Below are 19,263 nucleotides of genomic sequence, written 5' to 3' on the forward strand. Positions count from 1 at the left end.
TATATATATATATATATATATATATATATATATAGAGAGAGAGAGAGAGAGAGAGCAAGTATATATATAATATATAATAAGGATAACAAACTTACCAGAATATATATCAATCATAGAAAGTTCTTAAAATAAGATTAATCACAACACTTTCTTCACACGCTTTCAAAAACACATTTCGTTGTGAGCACAATAGTATTTACCGAAAATACATCTCCATCGCTAGGCACGGAGTCTTGAAACTGTGCTGTTTTATAAGCCACGTCATACAATACAGATTGAAACTTTCAGCCGGATATTCTCTTTCAGATAAGAACGACATCTTGCACAGAAGAAGTAAAAATGATATATTTGGCGGATAATTTAAATAAAATTTTTATTAACTATGCAAAATGTAGTGTAATTTATTTTCAAATACATTTTCAATGAATTGTTATAACAAATATTGAAAAATAATAGTTAGTAATAATAATAATAGTAATAAATTATATCTCATTTATCAAATTATTAAATACCAATTATTTTACATTGTTCTATTATCTCAGACATTATTGGAAAATAGCTATTTTTATTATCTAAATAATTATTTAAATAATATATTGTTTAATAAACTTGTTGATCTGCATAAGTTAATACAGATAAAAGTAGCAAATATATATGTATATTATGTAAATAGCAAATACATAGTAAAAACATAATGAAGAAAAATTGAAATAATAAAAAAAAAGATAAAGAAAGCTGAAGATCAGGAAATGTAAGTTATATTTTAAAGGAAAATAGTGATGAAAAGGAAATCAGCAAAGAGAAAGACCTTAAGAAAACAGAAGAAAGAAAACAATGATTTTTAAAATACAATCAAAAAGCAAATTCACAGAGAGAAGAAAAGAAGATAGAAGTTCTAATTCAGAAGATGAGTATTTAATAGAAAATTTGGCAAGAATGCCAAAGCAGTTAATTATGAGAAATAAAAAGATACAGAAAGAGATTTGAAAATTAAAGCAACAATTCATTGTCAGTAGAAAATGCAAATAAGAAATACATAAAATGAAAAATAAATTTTAAAAAAAGGATTTTAAAGAAGAAAAAATGTGGAAATAGCAGATAAAATACCTAAAACAAAATGTAAGTTTGGTAAGTTTATATATGAATAAAAATAATAGCTGAAGAAGTATTTAAACATAAAAAAAAAATATTGAAACTGAAGAATGATGGTAATATTAATAATAAATTTGAAGAATAATAATAATAAGTTTAAGAATTTCATTTATGATAAATAAAGGCTACTAAGAGTAAGAAAGATGAAGAAAAAAAGGAATTAAAAAGAAATAATCATAATTAATATCATGACTAAATTAAATGGTTGGAGAGAAAAGTAGAAATTAATAAGGAATAAAAGCTGCATAATACAATATTATGTATGTTATATATACAAATGAGATGAAACATATATACTACAAAGAAAAAACGCAGAAGAATGTTATACGTTTTAAGTAAATAAGTCAAAAACAGAAGAAAATATAAGGCTGGAATATCAAAAGAACAATTCACTTGACTCTCTCTTTGATGCTCCAGATGTCGCCACTTTTAAGTTTTTGGAAGTACATGCTAACACAATGGCACATTAAATAAACAATTGGAAATGAGACAATATTTTAGACAATAAAGTGGAAATATCCAGTATAATAACTTCCTAAACACATAGAACGCATTATTTAAAAATTTTAAAACATTTTTTCAAAAGATATCCGTTAACATGTAAAAAAAAAAGCAATTCTAAGATTTGTAATAACATTAACAATTCTTGCAATTAAGAATGTTATATCTGTATAAATATTTTACTACAAGATGTTCATAAAATATAAACACATTTTCGTTTTTGCTATTCTTTTATTTTTAATATTATTATTCGCTTGTGTTCGGAATATCCTATATATACGGAATATATCAGTTTAAAAAAAAAAATTAGTTCACTTCAATTATTTTAATTACAATAAATATAATAATAGTTATAATATAATATAGATTAATGTCTGTGTTAACATATAATCATAAAAATGTATCTATAAAAAACAAATCATATTATAGAGTTAAATTTAAATTCTGAAATGTAACTTGATTTGTTTTTTCGTTAACGTCATTCATCTATGGTCTCAACCATATTTATAAATACCTGTATAGAATGTAGAAATTCCAATATGTTCTTTTCATTTCATTCTGTACAGTGTGCCCCATCTGTTTAGAATGTTATTATATCTGATTTTTAGCAAAATTTGAGAGAAAATGACAACACAAGTATTACATGTTTCCCTTATTAAATGTAAGAAAAAGAACGACAAAAAAATCAAAATATTATTAGAATGTCGATACAATGACTAGATTATAACTTTGATCTAACTATACATTTAGCCATGGATACGATTTACATAGATTTGTACATTATTTTTTGAATTGTTCTTTTTTTACACTACTTTTTGTTATACTTTTTATCTGAATATTCACATTTTTTCTTACTACATTATTATTATTTTCTCTGTTACATTTCACGTGCAATTGTTATTGTTTCTTCTTATCATTTGCACATCCTCTTCTTTTTATTTATTAATAAATTCGTTTTAGTTTTTTTAATTTCAACATCAAATAATTACATGCCTGTTCTTGAAATTTTTAGTAATATGTTGAATAATTATTTCTAAACCAATTTAAAATATACTTAAATCTCACATCATTTCTAAAAAAATGAAAAAATTTGATTTCTAACATAAATAATTAGTAAAATTATTGAATTATTATAATTTAACATAACATGTATTCAGAAAAATTTTCTTTATTTAAATTTAATTCTTCCTCTAAAGATTTTTGTTTAATATTCTCATAAACATAAAAATGTCTTTTGTTAAATTTAAGTACTCCTCAAACTATTTAATGATTTTGTTACTTATTTTCTTGTACAACAACTTCAATGATATAACTGAAAATAAAGTGTCAGTAGAATTTATTAGTTCAGGCTCGGATTTTGGCCAATATCCCATTGAATCTCAATTCTGGGCCATTTTGTTTGAAGTACTGTTAACATAGGATTACTTTCCATAATACCCTTAATAGTGCACTCCAACAACACTGCTTGACCTTTGTGATAAATAACTTTATTTTCTGGATTACTATGTTGGAGACCATTGTAATGGTACAATGGAAATGTATCCGGACATGTTCGTGGTTCTTCAGGAAAAAATTCGTCCATGAAGTTAGTACGTAGAATAATTCCCAAATTTTCAGTGTCCAATTTTTTCTTCACTATATTGACACTTTAACAAAAACATATAACAATTCGGTTTATATAATGTGAAATGTATATTTCATACTTACCAATTTGTATCTGTAACAAGTCCAAGTTCAGCAAGAACATCTTGTAATAAATTGGCAGGAATAAAATCATTTCCTTCAGGATCAAATTTTCTAAAAACTCTTTTCGCTTGATCTGCAGGTGTTTCAGGACTCACAAGTCTTTTTTCAGTAGAAAATAGCACAGTCAAATGAGTTTCCGAACCCAATACCCAAATAGGATACGAGGGAGATTTTAAGAAAGTTCCTACTTCACAGTAACATAGATGTTCAAGAAGAGCAAGAAATCCGATAGGATTTTGTTTATCTATCCCACGCAATTCTGAAATTGATATTGTAAACATTGCAAACAATTTATAACATTAAATACAATAAAAATTAATTTAAATTATTGGACTGAGACAACACTGTAGAACCAATAATGATAAAAAAAATATTTTAAGAAGATATTCAGTTTTATCACAATTAGAGTAAATTAATCAAGTGATGCTTCTTGTTAAACAATATTAATTACTTACTAAATATAATACAATGATGTAGAATATAAGAATAGCTTACTCAATCCTCCAACATCTTGATCATGATCCCACACATGGCTGACTGCTCTTCCAGTGAGCATCAAATTTATAAGACTCTGATTTCCATAACCATATGTTGAATCAATCATTGATTCTGTGGGATCTGACATTTCTGAACGAATTTCAGTAACACCCTTTGTAACAATTACACTATAAAGAAGCAATAAGATTCCATATCTATCTTTTAACATCTCTAACCTTTCTGAAAAAAATTCTTCCACATGTTCAGAGGTATTTGTTGTAAATAACCTAAAATAAAATATTCATTTTTACGAAAAAACGAATTTGATAATATATTAGAACACATACCTCAATTGAGAATGAAAAAGATCAGAATCTATGGTTCTGCATTCTTCATTCATTTCCATCAATAATATCTTTTTATTTGTTTCCTGATTTTCGTTATTTGCCACACTTATTTCTTCTTCACGATTTTCAACCTCTGGTATTTTCTCTACCCACTTGGCTTTTCTTCCATTATCCTCATTCGAAAATTTACAATCCATAAATACAATACAAAACTTTGGAACTTTCTCTCCAGCTGCTTGCTTCAAAATCTCTATAGAAGCTCGTACGAGGAGTTGGTAACACGTATCCAAATTAATATTTTTCCATGTTGAAACATCAGTCTCAGAAAGTAACTCTTTCAAAATGAAAGCTTGGACAGGAGCTATTACTGCACAAGGACCACCTTCTGTTTGTATCAATGCTGTTGGCTCATCAGGGCTGAAGTAAAATCCTAAACAAAACAATGAAAATTGTGTATTTTGTAAATTATATTCAAAGTTTGAATTCTAATTTGTATGAGTTTGTATCTTTATATGTGCTTTAAATGTTTTATATTTATACATTAACATTATTAATATTAATAGTTATAAATGATTAATGTAATTTATACATTAATTTATTTGTCAAATTAAAAATTTATTAAAACTAAAAGATAATATTATAACATCAACAAAATAATTTTATGTTGAAAATGTATAATATTAAGCCTGTTGAATATTATTTATTCAAAATTTATTGAATCAATATGTTTAAGAATCAGTAAAATCTTCAAAATATAATTAGTTCTTTCTACAAATCAGAAGTACATATAATTTTTCAATTCTTTTTTCCTACAAAAATTTAATTGTTGCCTTTAAAGGATCCAGACAAAAAAACTATAAATATGTAAATATATAAGTATATTTGTGTTTAAAGGTTTTTAATACTTTTTAAACAAAACCTTATAAAAAAAAAATAAAATGTGAACAAAAATATTAAAAACATGAAAGCAATTTGAAATATACTAATGTGAAACTGAGATATGCAGATACTTAATAATTGTATTGTATACCTGTATTTACATCTAATATTAAATATATATGAAATGTATTTATCAAATCTTAATTAAATTTATTTTTTGGTGATAATAATTATGGTTATTTTGATATATATATATATATATATATATATATACATATATATATACATATATATATATATATATAATCCAACTTTTATTACGAGATCTTTTATGATGAAAAAAATATATAAAAATACAAGCTTACCTTGAGCCCATCGTTTAAATACATCTTTTTTAATAGTATTACCCCAAAGTAATGTTTTGATGGAATGTACAAATTCGTCATCACAGTGAACAACATTTTCAGCCATTATCCACGTTTTTTTTATTATTATTATTAGAGCATTAATCGATGTTAACGTGAATTATTTCGACGTAATCATAATATTCTTTTATAACCCTGCCAAATAGAACTCTGTTACTATTTGCAACGATTACAATTATATCGTATAACCTATAATAGAGGAGAAACAATCACCCAGTACTTCGCCATTTTAGACATTGCATAGTTAATAAATACACGAGATAAGTGAAATCGACATTTCAAATTTAATAGATAAAATCTTATTTTCATAATAGATATTTTTTTCACAGCTATTCATATTTTATATACGTGTATTTATATATTTAATACTTCAATCAATCAGCTGTGTAGTAATAAAAAGCGATAAAACATATTCTCTTTATTGAAAGGTGTTTGAAAATTTTTTAAAATGATTTAAAAATAAATACACAGGTGTTTTTATATTTTATATAGCCGAGATTTTATCTATTTATATTTTTAAATGCATAAACTTTTTTCACAACAAAATAAACTAAAGGATTAATTCTTCAAAAATAAAAAGTTGGTTCGAAACTTAATTTTCCATATTATTTTTAAAATTATGTAAATCGAAATAAATGTTTTATACTACAAGTATATACGTAAAAAGTTAAAAATATATATTTGTAAAATATTTTGCTAAAAAAGATGAGTGAGAGTAGAGGTAATGTTTCAAAGGTCTATCAATATATAATAGAATAATTATTATAAATTCTTCAATACATTTGTAGTTTCAGATTATTAAATTATAATTATATTTCAAGGTAAAATTGTCCAATAGTATCATTTTATTAATCTAGATAGTACTATCTTTCTTCGATCTTTTTAATTACTTCTTATCGTAAGAAAGAGAAATATTGTTTTGTAAAAAGACCGAAAAAAGAGATCTATCAATATCTAGCAATAAGAAATATTTGAAACATAAGAACCGTACAAAAGAACCGTTTGTAAAATATGATTTCAGCGCCACCGTTGTAAGTTACAACTTTCAAATTTTTCAGTTCTGCAGACGACTGGATTTTGAGATTTCAACCAGATATAGGAATCTATACATGCTTCAGTTTGCGTGAAGATTCAAGATAAGTTGATTGACTTTCGCATTCGAGTATGTTGTGCTACTTCTTAAAAGTGAGAAAATGTAAACGTCAATACACAAAGTAAATATAAAAGTTAAAACTGAGAAACAACACGCGTAAAGAAGTGTTATGTAAATTAAAATTAAAATTTGTTGTTACATTCTCTGTATGAAAGGAGAACGCTATGTATGTTAAACATACATTGTAAATATTCCAGTATAGGTTTATTCTAAACGTAAAACATGTTTACTAATAAGGTTAGGTTTATTTTGAAACAAAGTGTTTCGTATAAAAATATTAATAAATCGTGCAATCTTCTAATAATTGATAATATCAATAATTCTGAAAAATGTTCAGTCCGAAATAATTTTATATACCTTCCGCGCGAGAGGGAAAAAATCAAGAAAAGCTATCCACTTTTATTCATCATCCCTTGCTTTGTCACTGGTATTATTGCTTGGAAAAGGTAAGCTAAGAAAATATTGCTGATCTTTGCTTATGACAGGTTTATGAATGTTGTTGAAAAATAGACAATCAATTTGACAATCTGAATAGAAAAGAAATTGCAATGTTGCTTTTTTACAATGGTTTTACAATATATTCAGCAAGAATCATACAGGATTTGTTTTGATAAATTATATAGTGCCTGCATATATAGGAGTTAAACACAATAATGGAAACACCTTGTTTTGCTTAGAATATTCTTTATTAATAACACGTAGCACTGCCATTAGCTTCCAATACAGCTTGAATTCTTCTCAGAATAGATTCATACAAATTTAAGTATACATCATGAGATTGAGAAGAGTTTCACAATACGTATCGTTTCTCGCTGTCAATTTTCTATTTTATTTTTACAATTTATTAAATGTGCCTGTAAAATGATCTTACTTTTGTTACATTTTTCTTCAGAATGAGACAAAAATATTTGTCTACGGTCAGTGCAGCTGAAATGATCACCAAGGAGGAATCGAACGATGAAAATAAAAACGATCAATTGATAGACGAAGAAGACAAAAAGAAAAAAAAGAAGAAAGAAAGAATTGGTTTCCGTGATCGGAAGGTTGGTATAAAGCTGTACAATTATTCACTTTGTTCTATACAAAAATTTATCTCTTCTTTTTACTACCAGTAAGAAAAGAAATATCGATGAATTCAAAATTTCAATTTCAATATATGTATAATTTATTCTAAACAAAACAATTTTAATCTAGCACGATATCTTATTATAAAATAGCCCTATAAGGGATTGAAAATAAATAGGATAAAATAAAATTTTATTGTTTTATTACTCTTTATTTCCGAAAAAGTTAAGTTTGAGCGATTGTTACATATCGGTGTACTTTGAAATTTAACTTTGAAAGACACACACGTTTCTAAATATGTACATAATAAATAATCAAAGATTAATTTGATTAATTGTATAATATAATAACATTCGACAATTTTTTTGATTCAATTGTTAAATGAAATAAGCAATTAAAAATGATAAATATGCAAAACAGGTAATTTTTAAACAGATGAATACGCGAGATGAATAATTTCTTTTTTGTAAGAAAAGATTATAGTTATTGAATTGTTAATATTTGTTATGTATTATCATTTCGAAATATACACATATTTGCAGATTATAGAGTACGAAAATCGTTTGAGAGCGTATTCGACCCCTGATAAAATATTTCGTTATTTCGCGACTGTAAAAGTGTCGAGTTTAGAAGGTACCGAAGTTTATATGACTCCTGATGACTTCTTGAGATCAATTACACCTGGCATGAGACAACCAGATGGTATTATGATTTTATTTTTAGTTTATGATTTCTTTTTACATCTTTTTTTTTATTTTTATTATAATATATCTATGTTTATTTCTAATTGACGTTTCCTTCTTATATTTGCGTGAAACTAACACAAATTTACAATTTATGCATTCTTGCTGGTACCAAACTAGATAGTTAGCCATTTATTTATCTATCAATACTAATCAATATATGTTTGCCTTTCTAAAATTCTCTAAAAAAGCGAATTTAAAACCGATTGGCAGTATTATAAAATTTTTGTCAGTATTATAAACCATGGCGAATAAAATAAAATTTAAAATTAATATACTATGAATATTACAAAGGATTATGGTAACAATTAGGATACAATCGATAAGCGGAGATTCTACATGAAATGACAAATAAAACGAAATTGAAGAATGAACAAAATAAATAAACTAAATTCACTTTAAGCAATGTCGAGCCCTTTTTATTAAAGATTTAGAATATCACTAATATTGCATTGAATTGAACTTTACTTATCGAAATTTATTTTAAAATATATTTCAAATCGAATATTATATAATATTATTATATTATCTTTCTATTAAATATGTGAAAAATGATTTCTTATACAGATAATAGAGTACGAAAATCGTATAAGACATTATTCCACCCCTGACAAAGTATTTCGTTATTTTGCTACTCTGCAAGTGGTCAACAATGACATCCATGAAATCTTCATGACGCCTGATGACTTTTTAAGATCAATAACGCCTGGTATTAAACAACCGGACGGTAATTTTTCAATAAAATCGAACTTATATTATATACGTATAAATTATACCAGTTTAAATTGTACCATTATTTACATGGTACATTCTCCACTCAATAAAGAGAAAGCTGGAATAAAAACAAAACCAAATTATGTGATTTATTTTCTAGTGTAACAAAAAAGACTTGCTTGAGCATGCAAAAGTTATTAATTTGCTTTTATTCATTTTTTTATAAATTTTTTTTTCCACATTCACAAACATTCATATATTAATTGCATGTAATAATACATCTTTTCATGTTATTTGTGTCGCAATGAATTATTCAGTATCTGCCGGATTATTTACTCATATAATTTTTAATCCATGTTAGTGTGAATTTATTTTCAGGGCTTGGTTTGGACAAATATAAACGCTATGACCCTAAGGTAAATTCAAATTCACAAATATTTCAATTTTTAGAATAATTTGTATAGTAGAAAAATATTCAAATTTATGATATAAGTTCTTTGTGGAAAAAAAAATTTTTTAAATCTATTTTAGACTGAGCAGGATTGAGTAATTGTCAGAAAGTTCTATAGTAAATGTTCAAATACTTTTAAGAATTGGTATATATTTATTTAAATGTATTCATTGATATTACATGTGTTTTATAGAATATTCACACAAAACTGGAAAAAGAATTGGCTTTAGATGAGGATAGTATCTTTTACAAACTTGGAAGTGCTGGTTTAATTAGTTTCTCTGATTATATATTTTTGCTCACTGTATTATCGAGTAAGTCAGTTTTGTATCATTATTCTTTAACTTATATATAACATATAATATAGGACACATTGTAACATTAAATTTCTATAAAAAGTATTTCTGCAGCTTCCAGGAGACATTTTGAAATCGCCTTCAGAATGTTTGATTTTAATGGCGATGGTGATGTTGATTCTGAAGAATTTGGAAAAGTCGCTACGTTAATTCGACAACAAACGAGCATTGGAAATCGACATCGTGATCACGTTACTACTGGCAATATGTTCAAGGTATTAAAATTATTGTTACATGAAATGATTTACATTACACATGGTAGAAAATGATTTAACATGAAACAAATAAATAATAACATATAAATTTACAAAAAAAAATTATGGAATCAGTAAGCAGTCTAATTTATACAAAGTATTTCAATAATTATGTTCCAACTGTAATTTTTATTTAATTTTCAGGGTGTTAATTCGGCATTGACTACATACTTTTTTGGTCAAAATATGAAAGGAAAGTTGACTATTGAAAAATTCTTGGAGTTTCAACAGCAATTGCAAAGAGAAATACTTAGTTTAGAGGTCAGTTTTAAAATATTACATTAAAAATCTTGAATATTTATTTTATTAAATTATCATATTTGTTTGTTCATGACTAAAGAGATTAAAATTAAAAATTATTACAAATATATTTTTCTGCTTCTTTTCTATAAAGATTGATATATCAATTTTATAAAATGTTTTTCAATAAATAGTAAAATAAAAATTTTATAATAAGATAAAATCTATCATAGCATTTATAATAAAAAGTTTATTTTATTTTTTCTAAGATCCATTTCAACAATTTCTGTTATATACACAAAGAATAATAATCAATAAATGAAAAAAGATAAATTGTTACAGTTTGAGAGAAGGAATCCTGATGAAAATGGTCGAATAACTGAAGTAGATTTCACAGAATTATTGCTTGCATATGCTGGATATCCAGACAAAAAGAAAGCAAGAATTAGGAAAACTGTAAAAAAGCGGTATGTATATAAGAAAACATTATAAATGAAAATAAAAAAATTTTTAAATTTGAGTATTATTTTCAGTTTTAAGGATAATCCAAAGGGAATAGATAAAGACGAATATTTAAAATTTTTCCATTTTTTAAATAACATTAACGACGTAGATACAGCATTAACGTTTTATCACATAGCTGGGGCATCAATTGATCAAGGTGTGTCATAACATCAAAATATTTTTCATAAATTGAATTTTCCATTTCACTGAATTGAACTTCTTAAATTCCTTTTTTATATATTTGTCATCTCTGCAAGTAATGCATTTATAATCTATATTTATTTTTATTTTATCAGCTACCTTAAAACATGTAGCAAAAACAGTGGCTCATGTTGATCTTAGTGACCATGTAATACAAGTTGTTTACACAATTTTTGACGAAAACAGTAAGTTTACAACACAATGCAATATAAAAAATATTTTTATTTTATAGATCTGGTGTTTAATATTTGACATTATTATTAATTAAATTAAACTTTATACTATTGTACAAGTAATATCCATTATTTTATCACTGTGTGTGGTAACATTCTACAAAGTCTCCAAGTATAAAGTTTCTAATATAAAGACTTTTAGGATATTTACATCATAAATTTACATCATAAAAGAATTGATTAATTTTATAGTAATAGCATTCTTTTTTTTTGTTAATTTCTAGTGGATGGTCAATTGAGTAACAAAGAATTTGTTGCTGTAATGAAGAATAGAGTTTTAAGAGGATTAGAGAAGTCAAAGGATACTGGTTTTGTCAAGCTAATTGAATCAGTAGTAAAATGTTTAAAAGTCTATAATATGCATTTTGATAATTAAAACACAAGAGAATTTAAGAGAATAATATGTATTAATTGTTAATAATTAGTAGATTAAATAAAGATTGTGTGCGTAAAGCTTTCATGTATTCCATTAATTATGTTTACAGATAATTTTGAGTGAAATTTTTGAATTTCAAATATAGTATGCTAAAAAATTAAATGCTACTAAAGCAAGTATTTTGATTTATTTCAATCTTTATCTGTATCATTACATATGTTAAAAGAACTATAAGAATAAAATTATAAAAGTTCATATAGTAATCTGTTTAATTCTTTTACCAATCAAAATTTGTGAAAGTGGAACTAACCTCTCCATAGTATAATTAGGGAAACAAATTTTATCAATCTAAAAACCGAATTTTTAAACTACCCAGAAATCAAATTAACTTACAAAAACTTCTTTGCAAAATATTATACCGATTTGTTATGAAATTAATTAATTAATTGCATTTAGAATAAATTGTTCGATTTTTGGGCATGGTGGCGCCATCTAGCGTTAAACTACTGGTACCAATAAATTTTAAAAATGCTTATTTGGGCATTTTAGAAGTCAAATGGGGCATGAAAAGAAAGTTGGGAGTCTAATTAAGAAAGTACAATCGCAGAAGTTCACAAATTAATCCCCTAAATTAGTTTATTTGACAATTGAAAATTTGTTCGATTTATGGACACTGAAACGCTAGCGTCGCATAGCGGTGAAGCAGTGGAACTAATGGCTATCTCTATCCTTGTCGCACAGTAGTGCGTTCCTTGTCTACGAATGGTGCCGCCATCTGAGCCAGTTTATTTTTCATTGGAACTAAAAGGACAAATTGGAAAAATCCGATAGATGGCAGCACTTGTTCATAGACAGGGAGAGCAATAGTGTGCGACAAGGACAGAGATATGTTTGCGCGTCAAACAAGGAGAGAGATACTGTGCGACAAAGACAGATATACATGCGCGCGCCTGACAAAGAAGGACATATTGTGTGACAAGGAAAGCAACATATTTTAGTTCACGATTTCACCGCTACGCGACGCTAGCATTTCAATGTTCATAAATGAAAAAATTTTCATTTGCAAAAAAGATTAACTAAGGGGATAAATTTATAAATTTTTGCGATTATATCGTCAGAATGAGACCGTCAGCTTTCTTCCTATGTTTCATTTGGTCTATAAAATGCTTATATAAATACTTGCAAATTCTATTCAATAGATCGAAGCATTGGCGGGAATAATATTTCAATTCTCGTAAGCTTAATTCGAAATTTGAATTAAAATTGATCTTGATCGCAGTTGAAAAAATAATTGGAGGCCATAATTATGCAATCCAATCTATGAAGGAACTTCTTTTATTTCATATCTCGAAAATTATTAAAGTATCTGTCGAGAGGTATATTTGAATTTGATTTTGCTTTTGTTATCATTATTTATTGAATTAGTATCATTAATAATTTATTTATCATATATTTATTGATACAATGAAATACTGATACAATAAAATAATAAAATAGTTAATTTAATAATTTTAGATATGTAAAATTAATTTAAATGTTGATTAAATATGCGCGTTTGTTGTTACAAAATTAAAAACTATTTGTGCATAATAATCAATTTTACACAGCAAGTAGCACAGTTGCGTGACTATATGAGCTCCAAATAATTTTATATAGCATCTTCCAGAAACACTCTGAATATTTAAATGTATTTTAGAATTGTTGACAATAAATGACTTAAACATCAATCACATTTACTCGTTATCTACAATTAATAATATTTAACGGTGCAAGTCTGCTTAATAAATAATATTAAACAGAAAAAAATTTCGTTGAACAGAGTTGAACGACCAATAATTATACGATTTGTTGTTCCATTAATTCCGTAATTTTCCGTAATGATTGCTCTTAAAAAGTTAACGTCAGTTAGCTTACGTTAGTGCCACAGCTTTTTACAGAATGTATACGTGTTTCTAATAATGTGGCAGCCAAGTGATTGCTTTAATGAATGAAGCATCTCGCTCGACTTTCAATATCGTTTGGCAACATCGTTTGGCAATATTATTTAAATAATCGTCTAATGATCTCTCAAGCACGAAAATTTCTATCTACTGTTAAAAATAAAAATGTCAAAATGATTTTTCCTGGTGTTCGTTCTGTATAACATTTCGCAGCATGGTGCTCGAACAGAAGAAGTTGTTATTAGTATAAGCGACACGTTAAATTGTAGAAATCAGGCTACACTTCGTATGTTACGAAGGATAACAAGTGGTTTTTATAAAGTGAGAGAACATCGACTGCATGGTCCATTAAAGGACAAGTAGATCCTTGCCAATTGCCTCAGTTGATGTAACGATTGCATGACTATTTCAGCTCCAGAAGCTTTAGTTTCTCGATTCTCTTTCATTCCATGGCACGGCATGTTGTCCATGTTCATTTTCAAGCATTCGTTTTCAAGGATTCTCGTTAGAAACAATCGCAACGTAACTGAATTATAAAATAATGATAAGAATGATATTGTATGTGCAAGTATACTGTAAGCATAAAAAAACTTGTATAGAAAAACATTGCAAACTAATAGGAAAAATATAAAATACATAATATATTAATATAAAATATTATATATATATATATATATATATATATATATATATATATATATATTACATATGTACACAGGCTTTTATTTATACATTTGAATGATTCTTTCATTCTATGAAACTTCCATGAAAAATTACAATCCATTTGTGACCAGCTTGTGTAATTAAGAATATGAAACATGATTTGTAGTATTGCACGTACCGTTTAATAAATGGACAACTGTCTGCGATGGAAACTAGATTCGTTGTAGCTTCGATGAGATTCATTAAGTTGGTGTCTGATCAGGGATTTGTTGAATTTAGTTGATATAATCGTTCTTGCGTGGGAATGGAGTCGTCTTAGTAGAGCTTCGTTAGTTCGGACTGGTTTCTGAATTGCGTTTTAATGGAAATGTTCTTACTTCAAGGATTTAATTAGTTCCTTCTTTTTAGAATGGAAGTTTTACCTCAAGGGTTTAATTAGTTCCTTCTTTTTAAAATTTAATTAATGTGCGTTTAGCTTTTATCTTTTATGTCTGATGCATTTTGCGAGTTGCAAAATTGTAAAATTTGGTCTTATTTGAATCTTTGGAAACTGCAAGATTAGTTAAACATTTAGAGTTCCATCATATAGTCACTATTTATTATCAAACAATTTCTTCAATTTCTTTCTTAATAGCTTAATCAGTAGAAAAGTCTCTTTATTTTCCTAGACCTTTCCTGGAACGTCCACTGTATAAGAAATTTCATTAGGCCGGTAAACATTGCTGACAAGTTCTGTTGCCATAAAATTTCCTTTCCAATGCACTCGCGATGTCTCTCTTTTGTAAGGCGGTTCTAGCTCTCTGAGATTCTACTCCGGTTTTCCCATGACTTCGTTTCACATACAGATCTGATAAGAAAAAAAAACAAAGTTTTGTTCCATCAGGTGATCTCGACATCGTTACAATTATGCTTGCTCCTGCGTTCTGTTTCTTTGTCATCCTATTTTTTTATAAGTATTTTTCACATTTTCAAGACTTAAACATTTTCTTAAATTTTAAGATTTTGCACTGAGTTACGAAAATTTATCATTACCTACTATAGAATATTCATTGTACATATATATATATATATATATATATATATGTAGATGAAACAATTTTCTACTTAAGTTGCATTTTTTTAAAACTTTATATTCATAAAAATATAAATTTGCAATAAACGTCTACAGCATAATGATTACAATATTAAGTAAAATTTAAAATTAGTCTGAAAAATTATCTTTGATACGAGCTTGCAGTCAATATTTTGTAATTTCTATACACATACTGAATTTTGAAAATTTGGTAGTTATTATTTTGCAGAAAGAATTTCTAACAATTTCTAATCTTATTTTATTTCAATTAACTTGACGATCTTCAAATTTTGTTTAAACATCTCTCTACATTCATCTCCGATATCGATCTCGACATTTCTACACTTATGGACTCTTTTACTTGACATAAAGTGTGCCTTATACAACATATAACAGTCTCATTAACATAGTGAAGATTACGAGATCTTTCACAACTAAAGATGAATTATATTTCTAGTGAAGAGCAAAAGATGACTGTTCACAAATTGCTACACTCGCATTTAAAATTATTTTTACATTAGAATATCGAATATAATACGATTAATTAACGAAAATTAAAAGTGTAAAAAACAAAAACTTACATCGAAATTATTTCTATTTCTTCCCTTTTTTCTATTTTTATTACTACTTTTGTTTCCACTTTGATTCAGAATTCTGTTTTTTCATTCTATTTCCAGAGTAAACATCCATTTACTCCATTTAGTATTTAATTTCATTCTATTTGTTAGAATCAGAATTGGAAATAGAGTTGTGTAACATATTGCTTTTAGAATATAAAATGAAAAATCTGTTTTGGTAGGAAAATTTTGCCACAATACATTCTTACGTATGCACATCGTGTTCCATCGCATTTCAAATTGTGCTAGAAGAAATACGACTGTTTGGACGTAAGTAAACGTGTGCCGAAGATAAACTGAACGGAATCACGGTCAAATAAATCTCCGTATACTGTGAACATAATGAATGCAATTGCAATTACAGATGCTTACAAAAGTGAAATCTTTTGTCAGTTTCGTTTCAAGAAATAGAAAGAGCACAAAGAATCTCAGAATAGACATAATATTATAAATACGTCCAATTGATGATTCAATCATGGCACTAAAAAAGAGATTGTAAGGTATGACATTAAGAATTATTTTTACATTTCTTTGGATAAAGAAAGAAAAAGAAAGTTTATATATACGTACCTACGTTTATGCAAACACATGTTTTGATATGTATTTGTATTTAATTAAGAGAAATTACTTGCACTACTTGTAGAATTTTGGTAACAATTTTAATGTTCAAAACAAAAAAAAAGTCGTAAGGAAGAGGACTCGATACAATTCGCAAGCTGTTAGAATTTTGATTACCTTTCTAGCACACTGTCACTTTTTATTATCTTTAAGATTCTACTCCATGTTCCCATGACCGTTTCACATGCATTCTTCGTAGTTACGCTTCTTTGCGGTTCATCTTTGAAAAAGTTTCACTCTTAAATCCATTGAGTGATAAAATAATTTCCAATTTTTCTCGTTTTTCTGCATAAAGTCCAAAATTATTTATTATTTTATATTAATGTAACATTATGTAGGGAATCACGAATAAAATAAAATAATGAAGAAGTAGCTGAGTGAAAAAAAATAATTATTAAGATAAGGGGTACACAAAAATGAAGTCGGTTAATTCTACTTTTTGAATTTTAGTATTAAAACATTTGATTATCTCTCCTTTCGCTTTTTATATTTGAAATAAATTCCTTTAATATCAGACTTAGCACTACAAGACAACAAAAATTTTTTTGACAAGTGGAAAAGTAGATAATAAATGATGTGTACTATTCTACCACTTTCCTCTACTTTTTTGTTTGGTGAAGTTAATCGATTTGGCAAATGAGCGACTGAGTTTCCATTTCTGTCATTTGTCATGGTCCTTAAACAGCTAAATGACCATATATAGCGAAGGAACAACGATATTTTTACGCGACATAATACGTAGATATAAATAACATTAAATTTCGATCTACTGCTTTCTAATATACTATCACTCATTATTTTTTATCATTTTATACGCAGACAAATGTAGCTAAAGAAAAAAGTTATTTATTATCATTTCCACTTTCTTCAATTAAATTGTTCAAAAATCTATACGTTTAACTTCTCTCTCTTCTTTAATTTTTAAACTCGGTGTTTAAAGATTTCAAAGATTTACCTTTAAGAGAAGGTTGTACTCTGACGTAACGCGCATGTAAAAGGAAAGAGAAAAAGAAAATGTACGACAAAGGAAAACAATTTCCACGCGTTTGTTAGATACTCGGTTGAATTTCGATTTGCTGAAAATTCCCTTTCTAATGCTGTCGCTTTTTATCCGCTTGCGGATTCTACTCCATGTTCCCATGATCGTTCCGCATTTCGATCGAAGGAAAGAATCCAAGTACCTACGAACCTTTCTACCTCCGAGCGATTTGTTCTCCTAGTGGGACATCCGCCGTTGACTGGTCCACACTATATGTATACTATCCGAACACTCTGTAATGGTAATAAAGATACAGTAAATTTTTCTAAAGAACTATCTACAATCAAAAGTGTAAAATTTGTATCGGAGAGATGATGATGACGATGATAAAAGTGCAAGGAATAGGAGAAACCGTTATAAATTTATAAAATTTCCATGATGAATTGCAAATTGGTCATTGTAGTCTGATTTGACCGTAATCTTAATTAATCTTGTAATTAAAATACACGTTGTCGAAAATAAGCAAGTGTCCGATACGATACTTTTGAACAGTAGCGTGTACAACGCAATGATACGCGTTTGTACTAATGTATACAGCCATACATATGTACACATGTATATAACGAGCTTCTCCTTTTCCCATTCACCAGACTTACGCGGTCGTTGTTACTCGTGGTATCTGTTCGCAATGTCCCAGAGCCCAGAGAGCACAAACCCCGCGATTAAAATCGTACGCTTTTCTTAGCGATTCCGTATTGTCAGCGGTTCTCATCTCGCTGGTGTCATAGTGCTTTCAAATTGCAATTCCAAATTAAAAATAATAAAGAATTTAATAATTAAATCACCAACGAGCAAAATATATAACAACGTACAATCTAAGTCTACTATCTAATCTATTTTACTAATCTAATTAAACCTTGCATACTTACACAAATTTATATTTTTTGGAACAGAATTGAGGAATTGAAACTTATAAATACAATTTTCAATTTTAATTATATAACAAACAACCTTCGCTAAATATAGAACTCTATAGAACTCCTTCCATTCAAATTCTTCTTGTATTATTAACAATTAACATCAGGCACCTTAAAATCAGATGATCTAACTGCTGCAACGTCAACCTTTGAGATTGAGTGCTGCCAGGTGAAAATTAAAGCGATAATTACGTTGAACTAACAGCGAATGCCACTTTCAAGCCATAGCGGTGCGATGCGTTTCTGTTTGATGATCTGAATCAAAATACAGAAAACAATTTATGACAATCATCCGGTCACATCGGTTCACCGGGGAGGAGTATCGCGCGCATCTTCACATTACGAAACTGAAAGTCTTCCACTTCCTGCGGGGAAGTCTCGTCCTCGAACAGAGAAAGGGAACCTCGAAAATGAATTTGACCCAAATCATTTTTCTTCGCGAATACGCGAACACGGTACTTTCTTTTTTCTTCTTCTTCTTTCGCGACCATCTCGCAGCCATTGCGTTCAGTTACTATAGATTTGCAGAGAAAACCTCTTTACAACCATTAATCAAATATTTAAAGATCAACGATCATCA

General features: G+C 27.4%; 3 protein-coding genes across 6 annotated transcripts; 1 reads left to right on the plus strand and 2 right to left on the minus strand.

The window, feature by feature from the left end:
• Positions 1-1,877: 1,877 nt before the first annotated feature.
• On the minus strand, positions 1,878-5,792 carry LOC122536500 (ubiquitin carboxyl-terminal hydrolase MINDY-3 homolog). Its single transcript, XM_043668914.1, has 5 exons — positions 5,468-5,792; positions 4,224-4,653; positions 3,895-4,163; positions 3,361-3,658; positions 1,878-3,299 (listed from the first exon to the last, which is right to left on the minus strand). The coding sequence occupies exons 1-5, from the start codon at positions 5,571-5,573 to the stop codon at positions 2,993-2,995; spliced, it is 1,410 nt and encodes a 469-aa protein (XP_043524849.1). The 5' UTR covers positions 5,574-5,792; the 3' UTR covers positions 1,878-2,992.
• A 777-nt stretch (positions 5,793-6,569) lies between these two features.
• On the plus strand, positions 6,570-11,894 carry LOC122536498 (calcium uptake protein 1 homolog, mitochondrial). 3 transcript variants are annotated; one of them, XM_043668912.1, is made up of 11 exons: positions 6,570-7,126; positions 7,573-7,723; positions 9,056-9,215; positions 9,581-9,618; positions 9,847-9,967; positions 10,064-10,224; positions 10,408-10,524; positions 10,846-10,970; positions 11,037-11,164; positions 11,304-11,393; positions 11,666-11,894. In XM_043668912.1, exons 1-11 carry the CDS (start codon positions 6,903-6,905, stop codon positions 11,815-11,817), a joined length of 1,467 nt encoding a protein of 488 aa, XP_043524847.1. In that variant the 5' UTR covers positions 6,570-6,902; the 3' UTR covers positions 11,818-11,894. The 3 variants fall into 3 exon arrangements, with proteins under 3 accessions (XP_043524847.1, XP_043524846.1, XP_043524848.1); XM_043668911.1 differs by lacking the exon at positions 9,056-9,215 and adding an exon at positions 8,288-8,447 and having other exon boundaries at positions 6,571-7,126; XM_043668913.1 differs by lacking the exon at positions 9,056-9,215 and adding an exon at positions 8,288-8,447 and having other exon boundaries at positions 6,571-6,917.
• A 2,571-nt stretch (positions 11,895-14,465) lies between these two features.
• On the minus strand, positions 14,466-18,550 carry LOC122536506. 2 transcript variants are annotated; one of them, XR_006308408.1, is made up of 5 exons: positions 18,363-18,550; positions 17,917-17,999; positions 16,680-17,012; positions 16,482-16,590; positions 14,466-14,766 (listed from the first exon to the last, which is right to left on the minus strand). XR_006308408.1 is itself a non-coding variant. In XM_043668923.1 (4 exons), the coding sequence occupies exons 2-4, from the start codon at positions 16,898-16,900 to the stop codon at positions 14,602-14,604; spliced, it is 330 nt and encodes a 109-aa protein (XP_043524858.1). In that variant the 5' UTR covers positions 16,901-17,012; positions 17,917-18,341; the 3' UTR covers positions 14,466-14,601. The 2 variants fall into 2 exon arrangements, 1 of the variants encoding a protein (XP_043524858.1); XM_043668923.1 differs by lacking the exon at positions 18,363-18,550 and having other exon boundaries at positions 16,845-17,012; positions 17,917-18,341.
• Positions 18,551-19,263: the final 713 nt, after the last annotated feature.

This window comes from Frieseomelitta varia, unplaced genomic scaffold (assembly GCF_011392965.1).
Source record: "Frieseomelitta varia isolate USP_RPSP 00005682 unplaced genomic scaffold, Fvar_1.2 scaffold_842, whole genome shotgun sequence".
Lineage (NCBI taxonomy): Eukaryota > Metazoa > Arthropoda > Insecta > Hymenoptera > Apidae > Frieseomelitta > Frieseomelitta varia.

Bases quoted from the DNA above. Each gene is read 5' to 3' on its own strand.
- LOC122536498 (XM_043668912.1), top strand. From the start codon at position 6,903: ATGTTTACTAATAAGGTTAGGTTTATTTTGAAACAAAGTGTTTCGTAT. The intron at 9,968-10,063 runs GTAAGTCAGTTT...GTATTTCTGCAG, and splicing joins TTTGCTCACTGTATTATCGA to CTTCCAGGAGACATTTTGAA. The intron at 10,225-10,407 runs GTATTAAAATTA...TTTAATTTTCAG, and splicing joins CTACTGGCAATATGTTCAAG to GGTGTTAATTCGGCATTGAC.
- LOC122536500 (XM_043668914.1), bottom strand. From the start codon at position 5,573: ATGGCTGAAAATGTTGTTCACTGTGATGACGAATTTGTACATTCCATC. The intron at 4,654-5,467 runs GTAAGCTTGTAT...TGTTTTGTTTAG, and splicing joins ATTTAAACGATGGGCTCAAG to GATTTTACTTCAGCCCTGAT. The intron at 4,164-4,223 runs GTATGTGTTCTA...ATTTTATTTTAG, and splicing joins CTTTTTCATTCTCAATTGAG to GTTATTTACAACAAATACCT.
- LOC122536506 (XM_043668923.1), bottom strand. From the start codon at position 16,900: ATGGGAACATGGAGTAGAATCTTAAAGATAATAAAAAGTGACAGTGTG. The intron at 16,591-16,844 runs GTAATCAAAATT...TCTCTTTTTTAG, and splicing joins AGTGACAGTGTGCTAGAAAG to TGCCATGATTGAATCATCAA. The intron at 14,767-16,481 runs GTAAGCATCTGT...AACGCAATTCAG, and splicing joins TGACAAAAGATTTCACTTTT to AAACCAGTCCGAACTAACGA.